Source organism: Stegodyphus dumicola, chromosome 5 (genome assembly GCF_044657685.1).
Source record: "Stegodyphus dumicola isolate Sdum_Otavi_A_Nest chromosome 5, ASM4465768v1".
Lineage (NCBI taxonomy): Eukaryota > Metazoa > Arthropoda > Arachnida > Araneae > Eresidae > Stegodyphus > Stegodyphus dumicola.
Window position 1 is genome coordinate 223,492,113 of NC_140772.1, and position 24,703 is coordinate 223,516,815.

General features: G+C 32.5%; 1 protein-coding gene across 4 annotated transcripts in view; it reads right to left on the bottom strand.

Moving 5' to 3' along the window:
• Nucleotides 1–24,703, bottom strand: part of LOC118197823 (cubilin-like) — a 129,951-nt gene that overhangs the window by 62,086 nt on the left and 43,162 nt on the right. For all 4 annotated transcript variants that reach the window (XM_085817715.1, XM_085817714.1, XM_085817716.1 and 1 more), the window contains 2 exons: nucleotides 8,562–8,765; nucleotides 131–238 (listed from right to left, as the gene is read on the bottom strand). In XM_085817715.1, the coding sequence (XP_085673841.1) occupies nucleotides 131–238; nucleotides 8,562–8,765 (312 nt within the window). The remainder of the gene's footprint in view (nucleotides 1–130; nucleotides 239–8,561; nucleotides 8,766–24,703) is intronic.

The window sequence follows — 24,703 nt, forward strand, 5'->3', positions numbered from 1 at the left end:
GCTTTAAATGCTTTTTTTATTTTATTTACTTTTCATGTACTGCATCAAAAATAGCACAATTTTAACAATATATTCATATACTTATAACAAACTTTAAAATTATTTTTTAATATATATTGTTAACACTTACAGCTGTCAACCAAATCTATCCTCAACCGGAAATAATCAGAATTCATATTTAACTCTACTTCTATTTCTACATCTTCATCTTTCAGGGCAAAAAAGTCAATACTAGGATCTACAAAGAAAGTAATGAAAATCTGCTTAAATAAACAAACAAGACTTGTAAGCAGACACTAAGAAAAATAATACATATACTAGACATAAACTTCTAAAATTAACTCAAACCTTTTTATATTTTCTAAAGAATTGGAATTTTGTAATTATTACAAGCTAATCCTGATTTATAAATAATCAAACAACATAAGTAACCACTCAGTAGCCAGTTCATGAGCTTTTAAAAACATTATGAATGGTGGCTGCTGTCTTTTGACTGCTGCATTCTATCTAATTATAGTAGCAGTATACATGATACATTTGATTTTCAAAAAAATTATGTCTCTCAGTTTTTAGTTCAGAATATTCAGAGATCTCTGTGCGAGCTTCAGATGTGCTTTGCATTGCATTCTGTTTAACATTCTCAGTAGTTTGAATTGGTATTTACTGAGTATGCCCTGTCATACTGAGAAGAGCTATGCGAGTACTTTTATGAAAAGTTTCAGAACTGTGAAGAGCTTCTTTTGGGAAAACAAATTTTATCAAGCTATAATCAGTTCTGTGTACATTCAATCCATTACGAACCTGTTTAATGTAACAATTTTTGGTGTCAGAATATGGCGAATGCTGTTGACAACACGGATAAGCAGCTAAGATAGCTTGTGATAGCCCTGCTGCATTCCATGAGGAGATGGAAGGGGCCATCAAGTCCATTAAAGAAGAGACAAAAGCAGGCCAAGAAATGATTGAAGCAAGTTCCATGTTGCCAAGAAAGCTGACAGCTTGAAGAAATTTAGTGACATCAAGAAACAATTATGATGGCTTCAGATTCGTACCTATGCCGTCCTGACCTTCTCTAAAGCTATCTGCATAAGATGGAAAGACCTTATGGTAAGTATTGGTAAGTGACTTGGTTCTCTATAATGGCAAACATGAACAATTCCAAAGCTTAATGGTTGCAATCTCGCTGCTTCTCTGGGAGCAAATGCAGCAGACATCCTTCAAATTAAATCCGAAAACCAGAGTCTGGACTTCGAAGATCTATCTGATGTGCTGGAGTTGTGCTTCGGCAAGAAATGTTTAAAAGCCTATAGAAGACTTCAGGTGAAATCTCACCAATAAAAGCCTATGGAAACACTCCAGGAACTCATCCCAGATGTTGAAAGGCTGTCTCATCTTACCTTTTCAGACTGTCCAACAAAAACAAGGCAAATCCCACCTCTGCAGTAGTTTATTGATGGCATGTAGGATCCTAAGACACCGAAAACCCTGCAAAAGTCAAAGATCTAAAAAAGTGCTTTAGAGTATGCCATAAAATTCAAGCAATTGTTCAGACCACCACTCAATCACAGATGCTTATGCGCAGCAGCCAAAGGATCAACTGATTGCTCGTCTAGACAACTTAACCACAGTACTTTAGGGTTGGTTTGTACCGAACCGAAAGTGCTGACACTGTAGTGGTGAAGCCACGTACAAAGGAACTTTAGAACACCCCAAGGCACAGAAGCTAAGATTGCTCCATAGCAAGTAGAAAGGAAACAAATTTGTGACTATCACGCAGAGCAAAGGTTGTTAGATTCTGAGAAGCCTTATTAGCACTTCAGATTTCTGCAATGGCAGCAGCAATGGACCTTTCATTATGGAACATATAAATGGTGTTCTCTGCAATGTGATCATCGATTTAGGAGCTAATGTTACCATCATCTGAAATATCTGGTTCAACGACTGGAAGGTAAACTCATATGGATGGCACTCTGCGGCTCTGTATGGTGATGAAATTAAGATCAAAATCAAAAGGCTGTGTCGAGTGGTAAAATTGACACTGATGGAAAATTAAATATGAAGGAGTTAAATCCATCCACCAAGTAATAGCTCAAGATGACATCACAGTATCAAACAAAACAGAATTTTCACCACCTGGATCCACAACTATCAACAGAAATTTCCGGTACGGAATGATGGAATGTCTTAAGAACTGTAATAGCCCAAAAGAAGTATTAGTAGCCTTGGCACTTGTCGAACTATTGAGAACTGTCATCCCGGTGAGAGTTGCCAACGTAAGTGATAAGGCAAAAGTCATTAGGAAAGGCGAAGTGGCTGCAGCATGTACACCCACTGACTAGTGTTAAATGAACCAAAACTACTTCAGCCTCTATGTCTTTGGAGAGCCTAACATCAAAATTATTGCATAATGCACAACTAAGCAATGAAAAGAGTAGTGCTGAAAAACATGCCCTTCAAGAATTCCAAGATGTTTGCTCCCCACATCTTCTGAAGTAGGTCAAATCAGTTCAGCAGAGCTTGAAATAGATAGGGGGATCTTCCACTCATCAGGTAACATCCGGACATCTACCGATTTCTAAACAGGAACAGATAAGAAAATTTCTAGAGGACACACAAAAAAGTTATTGTTATTGAGCCTTCAGCAAATTCTTGGGCCTCTTCCATCATCCAGATCAGAAAGAAAAATGGCCCAGCATATTTTACAATAACAATTGCTAGCTGAATGAAGTTAGAAAGGAGAGCTACCTCATTCTAGAACATGACATTCTGGACACTCTTTCTAAATGAAAGAGGTTTTTGATGCTTGATTTAAAGAGTGGATATTGGCAGGTAGAGATACACACTGATGTCTGAGAAAAGGCAGTAGTTACTACTGTCGAAGGACTTTGGCAGTTCATGGTAATGCTGTTGAATTATGCAATATGCTAGGAACATTCAAACGCCTCATGGAGATCATGTTAAGAGGTCTTTCCTACGAACACTGACATACCTGAATAACATAAATGTCAGGAAAATTGTAAAAATCATTTAGAAAATATAAGGAAGGTGCTTCAGAAACTGAAAGAAGCCAACCTAAAACTTAGTCTTGCCAAATGACAGGCATGAAGCGAGTTAGCTTGGACATGCCATCTCTACTAAAGGTGTGTATACAAATTTGGAAAAAGTGTTGCCTGTTAAAAATTACAGATGCTCTGAAAATACCCATCAGCTGAGTAGTTTCCCAGATCTTTGCACAGAACATGAGATTTCTGAAGGATTTTTCTTCCGACATAAGGCCCCTTCACATACTGAGAAAACAGTGCCAATTTGCTCTGTGAAGCCATGAATTCTCCAATTCTTTGACTTTTTAAAGCTAAACAGATCTCTATGCATATGGGTAGAATACAGGGGAAAAAAAAAGTTAAATGTTTACTTATAAATGTTTGTTGCATTTTTAGTTTAGTCATTTGTTGCTATTTTATGCAATTCTCAATGTTTTGCTGTGAATGTTTGTTTTATGCAATTTTTTTAGTTTTAGTATGGATGTTTCTTGTGTTTTTAATTTCATTAATTCATTGCTATTTTATGCAGTTTCCAATGCACTACCATTTTTTAAAATGGCTACTATTTTTCACAGGTTAGATTAGTGAAAAATAAGTGGCAATGAGTAGCGACTCTGCGGAAGGGTTGGGCGCATAAGAGATAACTGAAATATCTTTCACTGGATTTTGAATATGTGTTTCCTGGAAATTTTCATATTGTTATTAAGCTGTTGGAAAATTTCTAAATATCATAAGACCATCAAAAATTTGTTGTGGAACAGCTTCTATTTGGCAAGGACCAATATTCTTACACTATTTTCATGATTCCAATGCGCATTTATTCAGAATTACAAGTTTTCTATGACATAATAAAGGAAAAAATATAAACGCATGCCATACATTAGAGATTACCAAAACTAAACTGAAAAACGAAATTACGATTAAAGACACAAACACATGTACACAACAGCACAAAATGTAAATGAATACGAGGGTTATTCCAAAAATAATGTCTCCTGTATTTTAAGATATTAAAACAACTGCTTATTTTCAATAATATTTACATCAATTTGAAGGTTGAAGACTGCCTTGCTTTTCTACATAAGCGCCATTTCGGTTGATGCAGTTTTTTAGATGCTGTGGCAGTTTTACAATGTCCAAGTCATACCAGCTCGCGGTCATGTCCTTTAGAAAGCGTTGAACCTCATCTTTCACCTCATCATTGGAGCAGAATCCCTGTCCAGAAAATTTGTTTTCAACCTAGGGAACAATTTGCAGTCGCTGGGTGCCAAAGTATGGACTATATAGTGGGTAGGTGATGACGTTTCAACTACAATTTTGCAGAAGAATGACAGTTTGATGGGTGACATATGAGTGGGTATTGTTGTGAAGAATGCTTGGAGTGGGATGAACCCTTTAGTCAACACTCCTTTTCTCCGATTCTGAAATGTCCTTCCAAGTTTCTTAGTGTTTCATAGTACCTGTCAGCATTTACTGTAATCTCAGCAGGCAAGTCAACTAAAATACCTTCTCCCAGTCCTAAAACACAACTGCCATAATTTTACTGGCAGATCGTGTCTGAATTTTTACAACATAGACAAAGAGGATGATACCACTCATGTGACTATTGTTTGGTCTCAGCTGTAATGTGGAATGCTTAGGCTTTGTCACCCATGACAATAAAGAACAAAGTAGTTGTTGTTTTCCTTTGCATCGCAGCGAAGAAAATCACGGGAAGAATCATTGCCATTTGTGGTCTTCTGTCAGCATATGAGGTACACTTCTCATGCAAACTTTTCAATATAGTAGTTTTTCTATCAGTATCTCGTGGATGGTGCTCCATGAAATCTCAGGAACTAACATGCAGAGAGCATCCAGACTGACCGTGTGATCTATATATGTTTTTTTCAACCTTTATTCTTGTCAGAAATTGACAATTTATCATTCCTTTCTTGGTCATGAATTTTGGTATGACTGACTGTAAACTTTCTACACCACTGTAAATGTGTCTGACATCCACGCATACTGTCCATACACTTCTGTCAACTGGCGATGAATTTCAAGTGGCTGAACATATTTTGCATTCAAAAAGAGAATAACAGTACTATTCCGCTTTGAGGATCGTGAAAAAGTTGCAGCGAAAATTTATGCGCAAAAGCAACAAATCTAGCAAATGCGCCCATTTAACAGACAAAAATCCAATTGTTTTTTACCCTTGTAAAAAGCGGCAAACAAATAAGTAGGCAATTCTGCACTTTGACAAGAATTTTTTCAAAGAAAAAGCATCATTCATTATAGAAAATTATGTTTGAACAACCAACGAGATGAAATTATGCTTTAGCGATGACTCGGTAGCGAAATAGCGATGCATTTATTCATTCAGTTATGTTTAGCAATTGTTATATAAATTATAATAATGATCTGAAATAGTTATTTACTCTTATGCATCAATTCAGTCATGTTTAGCTGTTTGTTATAAAAATTATAATAATAAAAAAGTATTATATGAAATTAACCTTTCATCTAAATTAAAACATCAATCTTAGATAGTTATTTACTATTATACTTCCTTTCTTGCATTAGGGCTGTCGCAATTATTTTTGGCAGCACTAGCATGCATCAACAATAGTTAGGCGATTTTTTACGGCACTCAAAACCGAATAGTACCAGAATAACTACCCAAACTTCACTCTTGGTGGTAGCTTTCTACAAGAGCTCCATTTTGAGTGGCTGCAAAGCCAAAACTGAGCATTTCAGTGAAGGAAGTATGCTTATCTGGGAGTGCAGGAAGTACCACTCACAATAGTAAGTCCAACAATCGTAAGAGACCTTATTTTTGGGATTGCTCGCATATTTACATAAATTATAACATCAGTTTCAACAACATTTGTTCTAATACCTTTATATAATACATACATTTGCATTTTGAAGTTAATAAAATCCATTGAAAAAGCAGGAAAAGCTTACAAGCACAAAACAGCAAGGGCAATTCAAAATTATAATAAAGGAAATACCTCTTTTTCACGACCTTCCCAAAATGTCAGGGCTTTATAGCCAAAGTACTGGTTGCTCAGAAGGTTATAAATATGAATTGCTCAGAAGGAATAAATATTAATATTAGCTGCATGCTAATATTCACAGATAATATTCATGTTTTACAAGTGATGTTGAATAATCATACCTATTACAGAACTCTGCAGATATGTGATATTTATATGTTTACTAAATACATAAATTATGATTATATTTGAAAAATATAAATAAGAATACTCTTCAATTTATTCCACTATGCACAGATGATGTCTCAACTGTAATTTTTCCAGCGGCTTTGGTTTTTATGATTTTAACCATGGCCATAGTTATTCTTTGCCGTGAACTCTGCATTCAAGTATACCAATCTGAAGAACAAAAATCCTCCCTCCCAATACCACATAATTCTGCCCTTAGAGGAAATTGTTCACTGGTTGAGTAGGCTTTCTAAATCAATATCAGCAAGCACGAGGCACAACAGTATAGAACACAAAAATATAAAGGCAGAATCAATCATAGATATCAAACTGAAAACAAACACGGTGTGGAAAATGAAGTAGAAGTAACCTCGAATTAAAAAAATATTGCTAGCCATTAAAATTGCAACACCAGGAAAGAAAACAAATAGTAAAATCTTAATTACTGTGCATATAGAGCATAAGTGGAGGAAGACATGATTTAATTTGCAGGTGGTTTGGTCTTCAGAATTCAGGATACACAGCTGCCACCTCTGGCAGCAGCAAACGACTGTAATCTGGCTTGGCATTGAGTCAAACTAAGTTTGGATTACAGATACAGGTACTTTATTCCATGGGGTTTCAACTCTTATTTCAGAATTCACCATGTGACCAATCACTTGGCAACTCATGACCAGATATTTTCAATGTGTGAGAGAGATGAGAAATGTGTTAGCCAGGTCAACAGTCAAATGCTCTGAGGAAGATTAAGACAGCAGGAGCAACATGTGAGCATGTATCATCTTGTTGAAAGACAGCTACATGCAATCCTCAAAGATAGGACACAGTTACGGGCATTAACATGTCAGAAATCTAACGTGGGCTATGCATATTAGTCTATGTGAACATGAGGTCACTGGGAAGTGTAACCTAATGGCACCCCAGATAACGGGCCCATATTATGATGAAGAAAGCAAGATGGCAACTAATGTCTCCTTGGTGCCTCCACACACAGATATATTCATCAAGATGCTATATGCAGAGCAAAGAATCATCTGAGAAGGTGACATGGTACGATTTCTGTGCCCAGTATTGCCATTCATTGCAGCACTGGAGGCACACCTGTCTCTGCTGCGGTATCAAGAAACGCAGCAACAACGATTGTCATGCTGATGGTAAATGGTACTGCAGACATCACTGTCTATGCATAAAGTTGCACACGAGACAAGTTCCAGATTCAAGTTATGTGACATCATTACACAATCCTGTAAGGCTGATAGGATACGTCTGTCTTCTCGAGCACTAGTGGCTTAGGGTCACTGAGATCCTGCTTGGGATTCTGTATGGCCCTCCTTGATTCACCAATTACATATTTGTCTGATCATGGGAACTCTACTAAAATTAGCAACAATATTCTGGAATTATAAACTCCAATTCCGATAGGTCACGATGATCCTGCTACTGTTGAATCCTATGTACTGGCATGAGTTACTCTGTTTTACAAAAGGCTTATAATACAAACTTTATACAAATAACCAACATTTAAATGTGATTTCCAAGTTAGAAACCCATAGTACAATCTTCTCATTTATGCACAATGCAGATGGCATTATTCATAATTGCTTCATATGCATGCACTGAATTGCTAAACCTTTACATATTCAAGCATGCTGTGCCTTTCATGCAAATTTCATGCTTGTTGCACATCTTCTTCTTGAAGTAGGAAATTTAATGGCCTGCAATGTTTTAAATGAACTTCAAAAAGAGCTGCTCTTTTTCTTTTTACTTGAAATGGATAACTTGAACTGTAATTGAGAAAATTTCTGACTAGTAAAACATTGAATTTCTCTCTATATCATTTAGTTATTTTACTATAAAATATCTAAGAGCTATTCTTATGACTTTGCATATTTTATGAACTCGATTTAATTTGCATTTTTCTGAACACTAGACTTAAAAAGAAATACCAGTGATCTGCTAGGACTATTCAAGAATTCTACCCGATGGCATTAAAAAATAGAAACAAAGAATAAAAGCATATTTTTTTACCTATTACTTTGAAGATTAGGAATATATTTTTGAGGCAAATAGTATAATTCATTTTTAACAAATGCAGATAAGTCCTTACTAAAGATTAGAGCTGATAATGTTTTCTTCCACAAGAAACAAACTATTACTTATTTCAAAAATTTCATATTTACAATAGACTGCTTAAAATTTAATCAAAGAATTAAAAAAAGCCTAAAATTCAATTTAAAAAAAAAACTGAAAAAGGAATCTTTAAAGAATATCACCTTACTAATCTAGCAATCAAAACTAAAAATAAGATTCTTACCAGTATAATGTCCATCAGAGGTGGTACCTTTGAGGGTGATTATAGAAGAACTAAAATTAAATTCTTCAAATATAAAGGCTGGTAATAAACGATGATGAGCATCTTTATTATATATGTAACGACATTTCCCAACTGTGTCATTCATTGCATCATGAACTGGAGAATGAATATACTTCACTTCTGGAGATATTGCAAAAATGCATTCTAAAAAGGGGAAGAGGAGAGGAAAAAAGGAAATCATTTTGCATTTCAATTTTTTATTTATATAAATACATCACTTAATGCTAAAAAATTCTTATACAAAAATATTGCTCACGTTTGATTCTAAGCTTCAGTTCTTAATAGCTGTACATAAATCTTTATGAACTGAAGCTATTCACATAATTGCTTCCTAAAAGCTTATTCATTTATAAAAACAATAATTTATTAATTATGAAAAATTCATTACACTTTGTAAAAATTACCGAAAATAAGCAGAAATAATATTTAGTTAAATATTAGTTACATTACTTAGAACAAATCATAATTATCTGCTAACATGACAGCAATAACTTTTCAAATCACAAAAAACTATGAATAAATCCCTTGATCAACTTAATCATTTTTTTTTTTTTTCTAGCCACTAGATCTGCTACCCTTTTATATTACCATGTTATTTAAAATACTTTCTTCTTTTTATTTTCTTCAATTTCCTACACATAAAAAGTTATGAAAATAGAAATTTGTCTATTTAAGAATTGGTGAGCTTCATATACAATAACTATAGTATATAATCATAAATTTATATTTTATAGCTATTACCACATAATTTATAACAGAAAAGCACTCAAAAAGTCATGATTTTGAAGTGATGTCTTCCTAGAAGACTTTCAGAGCAGAAAACTTATGTTAAAAAGCTACCAGTTTTCAATGGTTTTATCCACTTAACAAGTTGTCCTTTAGAAAATAAATAACAAAAACATGTATAGGTAGCCCTCCTACAACACGGTATCTTGTAATGGTTTCGCTATAACACACATCATAAATTGCGAGAACCCTCCTACAACATGCCATCCTATAAAACGGTTTTGCTCTAACACGATTAGAAAATTGACTATGAAATTCAAGGAACACCCGCACAAAGTTTTTATATATTGAACAAAGCACCAACATAAGAAGACAGTGGCCGAAATATATGCCAGATTTGTAGGGTCTCAAAAAAAAAAAAAAAAAAAAGGCTCTGACTCAAATATCGGTCAGAGAAATTCTGCCTCCTCACCCCTCAGGGAAAGGGAATAGTCATTGTCAGCTCAGGAAAATTTGCAGCTTGCGTGTGATTGGTACCTGTGTAAATACGCTATCCAGGGATAAAAGAGATGTTGATTTTGGATCACATGTTTGTTTCTATCAGTTCCTTGTGAATACTGAACGCAAGATATAGATGATATCACCTGACAAGCATACAGTAGATGTAAAAGTAACAAGATTCGTAACACGTGGAAAGTAGTAGAGTTTCACACTGAAATGGCAATTGAAGGGGGTGGTTCCTATTTCTTGTATTTTTAAGTAAACCTTTCCAAACTTTTCAATCTTTTAAAAGTTAATTGTTTCGTATGTCCTGGCAGTTGTCTTCCAAGATCTGGTTCCGATAAAAACAAAAATCCTCAGTAGCCACATAGTAGAGACGGACCGTTAAATTTTTAACTGGTAACAAGTGAAAAATCATTTCTTTCCATGACTGTCAAAGTATAGCACAACAGAAACAACAACCAGTCACAAAAGACCAAAGCCATCAGATAACAATGAAGGAACCTCACTATTGCAGAAGATGAACGACACGAGGTCACAATAAGAGCTCCAAAACGCGAATGTTTGGCTTCCAAAATTTGAATTCTCATCTACATGGCCTGAAAACAAAAGCGTCTCATGCTGCTGGTCGTCAGTCTGCGTGGAGCCAAGGTGTGTTAAAGAATGACTTTTTTGCATTAAGTTTCAGTCCCAAAATATGTCCGATAAACATTTTAAAAAAAGTTTAAGAGAAAATTTATTTCTTTAGAAGTAAAGATGCAAATCTTGGATTGTCTTTTAAAAGGAGAAAAGGCATCTCACATTGGAAATCATTTTAATTTGAATGAAGCAACTGTCCGGACTATTAACAAGTGCAGTTGCTGCAGGATCTTCGACATCCGCAAATGTGCAGCTCACCCGCGGATGCCAATAATTGAGAAGATGGAAAAGGCACTCAGCGGATTGATGATAATTGTCAAAAAAGATCTCCATTGGATAATAATATCATTAAATAAAAAGCACTCAAAATTTACAAGCTTAAAGAACATGGAGAATCCTCTGTCAACCCAGATTTGAGGCAAATAAAGGTTGGTTCGAAAATTTCAAAAAGTGTTTTGCCATTCATAGCATATGAATTCAAGGGGAAACTGCATCGGCTGATTATGAATCTCCTAGGACATTTCCTGAAAAAATTCAAAATATTATACAAGAGCAGGCATACACAGCAGATCAAGTTTTCAACGCCGACGAAACTGGGCTGTGGTGGAAAAAAGTGCCCAGTAGAACCTTTACACCAAAACAAGAAAAAGGGGAAGAAGGTGCCAGAACTTTAAATGAAGAAAAATATTCTGAGAGTGAAAGCGATCTCATTTCACCGAAAAATCGTTCTCGGTTGATTATACTGAGCAATGACGACAAAGAAATTAATTAAATTAAAGTTGCATTAAATTAAAATAATATTTTTGATTTTGTGTTGTACATAGATTTATATTTTTAATAAAAATTAAAGTTATTTATGTAGAATTAAAAAAATACTTAGTTTTAATAAGTTTTTGGAACGTACCACTGCCTCTGGGCCTCGTACAACACGGTTTTACACAACATGGCATTTTCTAGGAACCTATCTACCGTGTTATAGGAGGGTTACTTGTACTTTGAGGTCTGCTAGATTAATTTAAACATAAAAAACCTATATAAATAAAATAGATCAAAATAAAAAGTTTCAAATATTCATTTTGAATCTGTTCATAAATTAAATTCTTTTTCTCTGAATTTTCCTTGCTTTTTGTTTTTTTCTTATTATTTTCTTCTTATTATTATTTTTCACATTGTACCACAATTGTTTATTCATTTTCAAAGTCGCATATCTTTTTTTTTTTTAAATACATACCTGGATCCTCTAACTTTGAAAATACTTCACTTCATGAAGTTCCATTCCAAAATGTGAAGGAAAAAACAGAACTTATAATCTTTTTTTTATGAAAATTAAACCAGCTAATCAAAAATTAATCAAATTTGCACTAGACTAAAATGATTGTGGTATTATGCTTATCCATTACTGACACTTAACTGCACTAGACAATGTTTATGTATTAATAGCATTAATAATGTTTATGCATTAATAGAGTTCTGCAATGGTATTATAAAATCATTAGAGGTGGGGGAAATCTCTCATTTAATTAAATTTTTCACGGGAAGAATTTTTTCTAAAATAATTTAGTTGTTTGAACTTTCTGGTAAGCTCAACGGTCAGGGTTTTACTGCAATACCAATATAATGATAGTTTCAATGGTTTTAATTAAATGCAAAGCTCTGAAGTAATCTTTAAAGATAAAATTTTCCTCCATCACTTTTCTTTTCTAAAACACAATGCCCTAAATTTTATTTATTTATTTTTTTAATATTCATCTGCCTTCTTAATTCAGACAATTACTAAAGACGTACAAAATCTCCCACGTTTTTTGATCTGAACAATATTTTTGTTATCATAATATTTACATTTTCAATAATGTTAAACAGTTGCAAATGTTTCAGTACATCCTGGAATTTGAAGAAATAGCGTAACTGCCAACCTCAAAATCTTAAAAACCAAGAAAAACCAGGAGGTTTTCATTCTGTATAATTAATGACACCATTTTAAAAGAACTCAGATATAAGAGTTCATTCAGAAAATCCCACAGTTTTTTACTTCCTTGTATGAAGTAAAAAGGAAGTATTGTAATCGTGAAAATTTTCAGGCATCATATTTCAATGAAAATATTCATTTTGATCGCTATCAAATGCAATTTAACGATGTTTTTGCATGACATCTGTATGTAAGGACAGAATAAAAGACTTTTTCCAGCCAAAAAATTATAAAACTGATTTAAAATGAATTCTGAAGAGAATTTTTCATTGTGTCTGTGCATACGTACGTACATATCTCCCATAGCTCAAAAACGAGTAGCCTCACAATGTTGCAATTTTGTATACAAGACTGCTATAACATGTAGATGTGCACCTCGTATTTTGGTTGCAATTGGCCTCACGAAATGTATATAAATATATGTATATATATATATTCACTCTGTTAACCAGCTCAGTGATCACAGTTTCTTTACTCTTATATGTTTGTAAGTTGTGCATTTTTTGCTTTAAAAATGATTGAAATATGTTGTTCTTATCTTCCGGTTAAGGTTTTTATGCCTTTAGTAAATCTGCATGCAATATTTGTGGAGTTAACAATTTAAAAGTTGTTTAAGTGTAGCTAAGCCTAAAATTTTTGTGATGGCGGACAAGTTTGTTTACATTTCAAACTTGGCAAAATAACTAATTTGTTGCCAATCTAGAGAAACTAAGCTTCACAATGAAAAAGATAACACCTTCTTTTATTATTGCGAATTAAATCATGTTTAATCCATTCTGGAATTTATTCGAGGAAATAAGTGTTTAACCCATCAACGAGCCCGCCTTCGGAACGAAGTGCTTCGAAAACGGTCGCGTTGTCAGACAACAAACCCCTCCAAAAAAAAATCGCTTTCGTTTCCTGAAATCTCTCTAAGATGGCCCAGCCTAAGGCAGTATGTTTGCTTCCCCTTAGTGTGATGGATAAGCCATAAAATTGCCTCCCCGCTATTGAATGCCAAGAAGTAGTTGTTCGGTTTAGTTTCGTCTCCCTCCTCTGTCTTTGTACTAGTAGCCTGTAGACTTGTTTCTTTTAACATGTGACTGCCGAATTTTCCGAAATCTTTTTAGAATTTTAGCTTTCAAGTTTGTGAACTTTCAATTATTCGACATGTTTTATTGGGCAGTATTTTAAGAAAAATCATTATTTATTTTGTTACACAATTTTTTTACTATTTACTTATCTATTTTATTTAGTTTTAGTAGACCAATTTATTTTGGGAAATTAAATTTTAATCCATTCTTTTACCGACTCAGTTTTCATCACATTATAAGTCCATATATATTTACGATGAGAGTACAATATTTATCAGAAATTTTTGGAAAATTTCGCACATGCATTTATATTTTAGCGTTGAATTTTTTCCACAAGTTGTTCGTTAACTGTTGATCTCATCTTCGTCTTTTCAGCGTGGAATTGGCAAGCATAATCTTCCTAATATTTTTCAGGATTTTATAGCAATTTCTAGAATTTTGGCGGTTTTCTACAAATATTTTGGTAAGTTTAGCTACTATACAGTTGCTACTAATGTAGAATTTAAAGCCAAAAATGTATTCCTTCGTTGATTTGAGAGATCGCATTTCGAATTTAAACGGAAGTTTAAATGAATTTGATACAATCTTACCACAGACTAGAAAGAATTATTTCTCTGTGTTGGATGGATTTTTCTCACTTTTCTGCATTTGATACATTAAATGCATAAAGCAGACACTCACAAATAGAATTTAAATAAATTTATTTAAATAAATTTCTATTTTCATTTAAAATTTGTCATTATTAGCACCTCCCGCAGTTTTATGCAATCATAGGATTTTCCGAATTCTATTAGGTCGTTAACATAATTTCAAGGCCTAATAGAAAAGTGATAATATGGAAAGACTATGTCTTGAGTACCAATAGCCAAGTATTTGTAATTAAATAAAATAATATTGAATACCAGCCGCTTTTTTTATTTATTTTTAGTCATACAACAAAAGATAAACAAGAATACTATTACATCTATGAATTATTTAGTAAATTATTTTGCTAATGTTTTATGAATGAGGAAACACGGTAAAAATAGATAATTAATAATTTACTGTGATAAAAATAGATTAATGATTGAATTCACCGTTAAAAATCAAACAAACCCCAAAATTCCTTTTTCCCATAACTTCGTAAAATATTTTGATTAAATATGATTTGAATGAGTTTTCCAATTCTGTTTTGAGTGATATAAATATTATTAAATTAGGATATAAATATTAGGATATAAATTATTATTAGTAATAATTTTTGTATTATAACTTAACAGAATATCGTTTATCGTTAAAAATTATATCTAAAAGAATTAAATTTTGAAAAAGAATAAAAAATATAATTAACTGTTCCATTTTCTCCTCTATGCATCTATTTATATAAAAAAGGAATCTGGCTAGGGAATTTACGACTTGTATATGAACTAAAAATTGGTATCTTGACAAAACTTGTAAGAGCATAAAAAGCTTATATTCTGTGATATTAGTGTATTAATCATACTTCTGTATCCGTAAATGTAGTTTATAATTACCAGCATAAGTATCATAATGGACTTTATTAAAACGATGAAAACTGAATGCATGATCCTAGCATTATCAAAGTACGGCTCTTTATCCCATTAAGAATTGCTTGGTTCGTAACCAACACGAGTTTTATTTTTGAAATATTATTCCAAATAAAACAGGAAGCATTAAACTATATGCATTTTAAACAGTTTTACTTTTTTTTGGAAGGGAACCTGACCTCCGCAGGCTAACTGACACTAAGGTCTCCAAAGACTATTTCTAGTCAATAGAGTTTTTTCATTCTAGAAATACTCATTATCTAGAGCTATCTTTTTTTCTAGCCATTGTAAACTACAGATATCGTGGGAAAAAATTCTCATTTTACATAATTTTCGTATAATTACATTTTACGTTAAATAATTTTAGATTTTGATTAACGCAATCGATGAATATGGCAGAATAATAGTTTGTTGTAAACATTGTAAATTTCAACGTTTTTTAAGTAAAGTTTTCAAGTAAACCAAACCAAAGATTATTAAATTAGTCTTATAATGTTTACTGTTTGGTTTTCAGTGTTCTGAATTTGCATTTTAAAAAACATAATTTAAATAATCTTTCTTTACGCTAGTCGCTTTTAAAATGTTTACCTATGTAAACATTAGTATAATGTTTAATGTAGCAACTTTGTATGTACTTAACGAAAGACTTAGAGGAATTTATAAAGAAAACTAGTTCACATGGAAAAAATCACGAAATCTTCCCTACAGCCAACATATTGACCAGAAACCAAAACCAGGTCAAAATACTTATGATCATCTCTTTTATCCACATAGCCATTGGTAAACTTTTCAAACTTATACTTGTTCTTATTGCAGTTATAAACAGAAATGTGAACACTCAGATACTGCCGCTTGTTAAAGTTAGTACAGTCTGCGGCTGATTCTATATCTGCCGAGGTGCTTTCGAAAAAAACTTGAAAGATAATAAATTATGTTACCTGCTGAGTCATCGAAATATTATATATTTGTTTATTGAAACTCAAAATTTTATAAATTTCTATAAAACTGCAATGGAATTATTGCATTGAGTAATCTTCAGTGTGATGTAATTAGTGTCCTAAATATAAAAGTATGCAAAAATCAAATTGGAAATTACAGCAAATCAGTCCCTAGAAATATGCTATGCCTGTATTAATCTAGTAGCAGTCAATTATTCATGAACATTATAGTATGCATGCCATATAACAATTTGTCAGCAGTACAGGAAACAATTTCGATATGCGTACCTTTTCTTTTAACATAGTTTTTCTCTCGTTACTTTTAAGATAAACATATAACTTGAAATAGTTTTTCTTCCTCCAGCTTTCACTTATTTATTTCTTAAAATATCTCCACTAAAATCAGAGTGATATTATTAACGATTTTTCTTTATTATATAAATATAAAATTTATTCTTTATTGTAAAAATAATTGAAATGCTTAAATTTGACATTCTAATAAATATTTTATAGTAACTCTCTGAAAAATTTAACTTCTTTTAAAATGTATGAAAAGGAATTAAATCGTGTATTTTTTTGAGTCTTAATGATAATAGAATTTTAGAATCATCAGTTATATATCCGTATTGATTATGAGAAATTATCTCATTCTTCTTTGAACTGGAAATTGCTCAATGGAGCTTCTTCCAGCTAGAATTTGAACTCGGGGGTGTAAGTGATAGTAGATCGGACTATCAGTCGGAATGCCTGTGGTTTGTATTCCGCAGATAGGATAACGGATTTTTCGTGTTTCCCCCCCCCTCATAAAAACGCTATGTCTCTTCAATGGCACCCCAACGAAAACATGTCAGACGATAATTCGTTAACACATGAATTATTCCGACAGTGCCTCGTGCTTCTTCTCTCTCGCCCTTTAAATGAAAACAAATAATAAGGAATTATGCCATTCTCACTATCTTGTTATAAATGGAAGTCCTTCCAGCTAGAATTTGGAAGACCTCCTTATTAGAAGCACAAAGAGGGCACTGCTGAATTTTCGCATTTCTTGCTTCGAAAAAAATCCAATGTATCTGCATGGTATCTTTCTGTTTGTGCAGCATTCGAAATTATTCCGCTTTCGCAAATTTTTCAAATTTACTTTTTCTTGTATCGTTATTCCATTTGTCATATATTGACAGGTGAAACAATGCAGATTTCTGTATATTTTCTTAAGTTTTCGTATCAGCAGGAAAATATACTGTCACATTTAAAATTGGTTTTAATGCTGAAAATGATTTGATTGTTTGGTTCTATTTTTCCTTTTTCTTCCTTTAAAGATTTATTTTTCTTCCATATACTTATTTATTTATTACATTTTAATCTAATAGTCTCCCAAAAACTAAAGCGATAAAAAAGTTCTTTGATTCCAAGATAAAAGAAACTTTCATTATGCTTTGAATTTCTTCAGCAATCTTTCACCAGTAGGATTTATTTTCTTCTTTCACCTACTGATACTACGTGATTCTATATATGTAATATATCTGATTATGTATGTGTGTGAGTGTGTCTAAAGGTTTAATTGATATATATATGTCATCAATGATATATATATATATATATAATCAATGATATATATATATGCATTCATATTTTAGCATATGTATATATTATAATGCATATATATATATATTGCATTTTATAATTTCATTACACAAAAATTTTATACCTTAGGGAGTATATCTTTTATAGTAGATTTTGGGAATGTTTGAATTTTGAATGAAAAGGAAAGTCAAGATTTCTACTACTTTACCCCGTTCAGTGCTTTCTCTTTTACTGAGGAATTAACATCATAGGAGGGCTGTTTTTGCCCAAAGGTTCGGCCTTTGTGGAAACGGTTAGGGGAAACCGGAAAAGCAAGAAATAATTTTTCATTCATGAACTGACATCTTCAAGAAGCATTGACTCTCAGTGAGTAAAAGACAAACATCTGGAAAGATGTATTTAAGCATAAAATGGCTTTCGAATCCAAATAACATTTAGAGAAATTTTTGTGGATGCAATATATAATATTGAGATAAAAGTATAAAAGTAAGTAAAAGAGGGCGATGTAGGGTGATTTCATTGTTCGACTATTCGATACACTATTCGACTACGTTAGAGAAAGGCCTCAAACATAGTACTGTCGGCCCTGTGTTTAGATTTACTAAATTTACTAAAGCACACGATATCTATCTACCAAGATAAAGGTATTTCCGACGAGCTTTCTAAGAAACACTTACACGCATTTAGTTTACATGTTGAGAAATTCCATGCAGTTGATCTATTTCGTCGCTGAAAATAGAAGCCAAGAAGAATCGATAGTGTTCTCTGGTTTCAGGCACCTAGATTTCTCACTTTGAATTTTGAACTAGAAATATAATTACAAATGTCTCTACTAGGGAAGATCAAAATTCATTATTTTTTCACACATGTAAAATCTGGTTAAATATGTTTTCTCGTTTATAAATTACAGAAGATTTTTCAATAATTCCTGATATTTTAAAGGAAACTTTTGATGTATTTTCTTCCTTTAACAGGTCTAAATAATCATTCATTAAAGCCACACTAATTTTAACGATCTGAAAATTAACAAATGAGTTGAACTCTTTCATAATTATAATAAAAAACTTAGTTTAGGTTTAAGATTACCTCAGAAGTGATTTTTTTTTTAATTTCTTAATTTAGATGCCTTACAATCCAACAGTTATTTCCCCTATTCAACTACGGCCATATTAGTGGCCGGTAAATACTGGTAGTTCGATTTACACCCTGACGAACGAATACGATGGCTGAATGGTATTTTTCCATGTTTTCCCCTATATATAACATGAATATGAGACTTTTCTCGTTAAAAATCCTGGTGAACACGCTTGTTCGGTGAAAGTTTTCTGCGTTCAATGTGAAGGAAATCTAGTTTTCCTTAGAAAGTCCTCTCTGATAGTTTCCGACCTCTTGCGCAGATGCCAATTCCATTAAATTTTCTGCATTAAAAACAATTGTAATTCTTTCTTTTTAAAGAAATCTCACGGGAAATAATTTTAAACATCAGATTCAGTGCGATTATGAATTATTATTTTAAAGTAGTTAACATTTTGAGTGGGAAAAGCATTTTTAATACGCTCATAAACAACCCCTCCTCTAAACTGGCATCAAACTGTGTCGATTTCTAAAACAATCTATATAAATACGTTTCCAAAAAATTCTGCTAAAATATTAAAAGTTGTATTTGTAGAGCATTTATTAGTTAGATTTGTGACTACCTACACAACTTTTGGTTTTCATAACCTATAAGGTATTTTCTTCCGCCTTCTTAGCATACCTTCGTGGTGAAATGGTCAGCACGCACGGCGTGTATTCGAGAGGTTGGTGGTTCGAGTGCCGGCGAAGGCATTGCTCCTATTTCCCATGTCCTGCTTCGAAATAACCTAATGTTTCTATAGTGGCACCCAAACCAAAAAAGGTGGTGGATGATGATTCTCCGTCGCAAGGATTTGGCGATTCGGTCCCCTAATCCCCAGTCACCCTTTAAAGGGGGGGGGTGAGTGAATATACGGTATTTTCTCCCGCCCTTTTAGGATGCCTTCATGGTCTCAGTACGCTCGGCGCGCATTCGAGAAGTCCGTGGTTCGCGTCCCGGGTAAGGCATTGCTCATTTTTCATGTCTCTTGCTGTTAAAAAAAAAAATGTAATGTCTCTAAAAACCTTCCATTCATCAGAATAGTAATAAAGTCATGAAGCATAGGGGGTAAGGGGGAAAAAGGAATTTTAAAGAAAAGATTATTTTTACAAAATGACTCAAAATTTCATGAGACAGTATAAGTAGTTATATAACTCAAATAATTAAATATTTGACCTCTTAATTTTACCAGTATTTCTGTATAGAAATAAAACATAATTAAATATCTTTAATGAGTATCATAGATAGTGGAGCACATCGAGTGAGCTTCACAATATTTTCAAAAGCAGCCACTTTGACAAATGAACAGAACTGTCAGAATCGCTTATGAATATCACTTACACGTTTCATAATGCCAAGAATGTTATAAAAATAACGGTTATGCTATATCAACAACTTACCGATCTTTCCAAAGTGCTTAAAAATAGAGCTGTTCCAAAAATTGTATTCAGTTCATTCACGGTGTTTAATCAAAAGCTCGTCGTCGATTTTTGAACTACTTATCGATAAGCTATTGAATTCAAATTTTGTACACACACCGTTTACGGATGATAATAATTCGATTTAGAGTTTTTAAAATTTAATGTCGAAGAAATTTTTTGCGCATATTTCCATTTAAGAATAAACTAAAAATCTTAAATTTTTAAGTTTGCATCATTTTACAGAGCGTAAAATAGCTTTTGAAATAAAATTTGCATGAAATTTGTAACCTAATTTCTGATTCGGGGGCGAATTTTGTTTTAAATTTATATATTTTTTCGATTATTTGAGGTAAAAGGATACTTGGAAGTAAAAGACTGAACCAAAAGTAGTAATAATAATAATAATTTATCGCATAGATTAATGGTAATAAGGGATTACTTAATAGCTTCTTTGCTAAATTCCTGTACAGTTTTATAAAAAGAATCATAGGTTCTTAAATTACGAAATCAAATAATTGAATCGCATTGTCAGATGTATAATATTTATAAATTTATCAAGACAGCCTCACGTTTTTATTATTCGTGATATAAATTTGTAGAAGAATTTTTTAAAGAGAATTATTTAATCTCGTATTCCCATTAAATTACACGATACATTATTTTTAAAACAAAGGGCGTTAGCCGAGAAGGTCTATTAACTTCATTTTTTCATTTTCCGTTGAAAACTATGTCAGATCACTTTTCAAACTGTTGCTACCACATATTACAGCCCTGTATTATATTTAAAGAAATTAAATAATGGTTTTGGTTTATTAGATTACGGCAGAGCACTCGAGGGCTATCTGCCTTGAAATTAAATACTGAATAATCTGCATAAATATATGTATGTTTCTCGCATTGTGATAAAACAACGGTACTTAGACCCATCCAATTTTGAGTAACGTACATTTCCATCCGAATATGGGTATCTCGAAGCCGAGATTTGGAATTTGTTTTATTATATGTTTCATATTTCGTAAAACTTCAATGAATTTTTTATTAAGAAACTCAACGATTTTAAAGCGAGCAAAGGCAACACTGTATTAAAATAATAATATAAAAAATTATCTTCAACGGGCGAGACTATGTTTCGGAAATTCTAAAGATATGCTCATTTAAAATTTATTTTGCGGTATTGCTGTTTAACTGAAGTTTTATGGTTTAAGTGCGAAGAACATGATATTTAAAAATAAAGGTAACCCACAAACCGTTAAAAAAACGCCCTTTGGGCCTAATGTAAAATCTGAAAGATTTGCATTTTCAGATTTTTATGTTTGCATTTATTACTTTTATTTTTCTCGTTTTAATTCATTAATGCTCTTATAGGTAAACGTTCATTTTGTAAAAAATTCTATTTTTTATTCAATAACTGCTCTAAAACGGAAATCCTTAAATCCCTTTATATATGCATCCACTTTGTAACTGGTAATAAATTTGTTTCTTTAGAGTCAGTGTAAGGCCTTTATCCCAAAACATCAAGCAGATTTCTCCCCACGCTAATGACAGCCATTACCCATTGTCGTCAGGATTGCATGGACCGTTGTCCCCTTAGGCACTGGGGGTTGGAAGACATACAAAAATACAGGCTAGTCCTTTTTGGCGTGTTTTTTCGATAATACAAAAACACGGGACTGTCCGTTTTCGAGGGTACATTTAAACTAACAATAATCCGTAACGAACCGTTAAGAGACCTGCATAAAAGAACGAGAAAATCCGGGTAAAACCGTTAATGGGTTAAGATTTACTTCGTAATTTTTAATATAGATATTTTGAGTTTTTATGTATTTTTGCCTTGTCGGGAAGTGAGAACTGAATTAATTGAATGTGAAATACTGAATCGTCTGTGAAAAACTGTTTCTTTTTTTGTTTTGTTTGCTTAATTTCTTTTAAACATCATTTTAGATTTATTATAGTATTTGAATAGAACATGTGGCAACGATTAGATAATTCTTCAAATGATATAAATTTATATGCATTCTGAGTTATAATATGAACGAAATGTAACGTGTTAAGTGAACCTAGCACCAGAGTGTCACTATGGTAAAAAAATATAGTGAACTTTAAAGAGTGCATTTATTCTATTGTGGTTTATGCGCTATCAACGAAGTAGATTTAATTCAATCCAATAAAGTTTAAATGAAATGCAAGAAAAAATGCATATAATTTAATATTATGTACAAGGAAGTCGTGGGGTACACATAAGATTTTTTTTTTTATAATAACTATAAATGAAGCAATGCAAAAAACACTTGAAAATTTCATTGAATCACATAAACATCACTTTGTTTTATAACTTCTTGTCATCTCTCCTTTAGTTGGAAAATTCCTTTTCAAAAATGTTATTTAAAAAATATTCAAATGTATTTAAAAATATTATTAATTATTATTGGTAAAGAAGTTCGAGGTGCTGTTTGACAGTCTTCACAGAACTGAGCTCTAAGCTATTAAGATAATTTTTTAGCGACTTGAAGACATGGAAATTCAAGATCTAATGAATATGGAGGGTGGGGTATAATGCATTCTAGCCATACTTGAAAAGTCTTTGTTTAATACTCATTAAATGAAAGGCTTGCAATACTCTTCTCGATGTTACTAAAGGAGGTTCTTTCGGATTACCCCCCATGTTGTTGTTCTTGTAACATTATTGTAATATCCACTTCACATCTCAGGTAATCAATTACTTCAAAACAGGAACCTCTTTTATTTCTTTTCTGCAAAGATGATAAACATGATGAAACTCAAGCAAACATATTCTGTTCTGTTAAAGTATGCGGGACCCATACACTGTAAAACTTACACACTCAATCTTTTTCAAATAATAATGTACTGTACATTTTGGAATAGTTAGTCTGCGTCATAGTTTCTGAATTGTATACTCTTCTCGATGTTACTAAAGGAGGTTCTTTCGGATTACCCCCCCCCCATGTTGTTGTTCTTGTAACATTATTGTAATATCCACTTCACATCTCAGGTAATCAATTACTTCAAAACAGGAACCTCTTTTATTTCTTTTCTGCAAAGATGATAAACATGATGAAACTCAAGCAAACATATTCTGTTCTGTTAAAGTATGCGGGACCCATACACTGTAAAACTTACACACTCAATCTTTTTCAAATAATAATGTACTGTACATTTTGGAATAGTTAGTCTGCGTCATAGTTTCTGAATTGTATAAGATGGATTTTGAATGATAGCTCAATTGTTAAGGCCCATGTTTAGAGAGAGTCGTCCAATCAATTTCCATACTTCTCAACCCGATTCAAACCGTGTTATCAGAAAATGCCCATTATATAGCACATATTTTATGAACAGTCTGACTCACATGCTTTCGTCTTTTTAAAGTAAAAGGCCATATGACAAAATGAACTTTATAGTTTTCTATTAGTTAGCACCGCACTGAAACAAAAATTATGCTACAACAACTATTAGAATTACACAATACAAGCAGTAAAGACAATGCTTAAACATCTGCTTTAATCAAGGTTAGCCCTTATCTAAAGTAACAAAATAATTAGATGTTAAGCATGCTTCAATTTGAAAAAAATGCAAGTCTTTCCAGATGACCCAATAACATTTAACCATAAAAATGCAATTTACATGAAATTTATCATCCAAAAAAGGATTTTTTAAATACGATTTTTAAGTTGCCTTTATTTGCCGTATATTACTATCAATATTTTTTCATTTCAGTATTTAAATTACATAATCATAAACAAAGTTCATCTTAAATACGATTTTTAAGTTCCTGTCATTTGCCATATAATAACATCAATATTTTAAGTTCATTTCAGTCAGCTATTTTTGAATATTTCAATTCCACATCATTATTATTCATATATGGAATTTTTTCTCTAATAAAACTAAACAGGTCACATAGCTAAAAAAATGAGACGTAGAATTTTTTCGAAGTTACATTTACAGTGATTCAGTTGTTTTGCCACTTAATGATTTTCTCCAATCTATAATATTAATGCAAGTCAATTTTCTTCAGAATGTACTCTTACAAGAATATGCATCTTTCTGTAATAAATTAGTCCGAATGAATTCTGATTCATAAAAACAGAACAAATAGGATGATAAGATTCTGTTTGTCTGCCTGACTAATGCACACAAACTGAATTCAGTTTAAAAAACTTCAATTTTCCAGTAATTTAAAACATTAAAAAATAACATCTCTTTTTTTAGGGGGGTATAAAAATAATCAAACAATTAAAAATTACTCGTACTTTCAATAAGATTTAGTGGCACATTTAATTTTCTTTTTTTAATAACACCAATATGCAATACCCCTCAGAGGCTCACTTTTGTGAGTACGGGTGTGGCAATCCCGAGGTACCCTAGCCCTACAGGGGATCGATCATCTTCTTGGTGAGACGGGTGTCATGATCCTGGAACCCCAGTGATTTATCCTCTTTTCCGTCTCCTCTCCTCTTGGCTAGAACTTTTTTCCTTCAATTCTCCCTTGTGGTTTCTCTCTTCGGAGTTTGGGGCATGTCACGAGAGATTGGAACAGCCTTGTCTCTAGTTTTCGAGC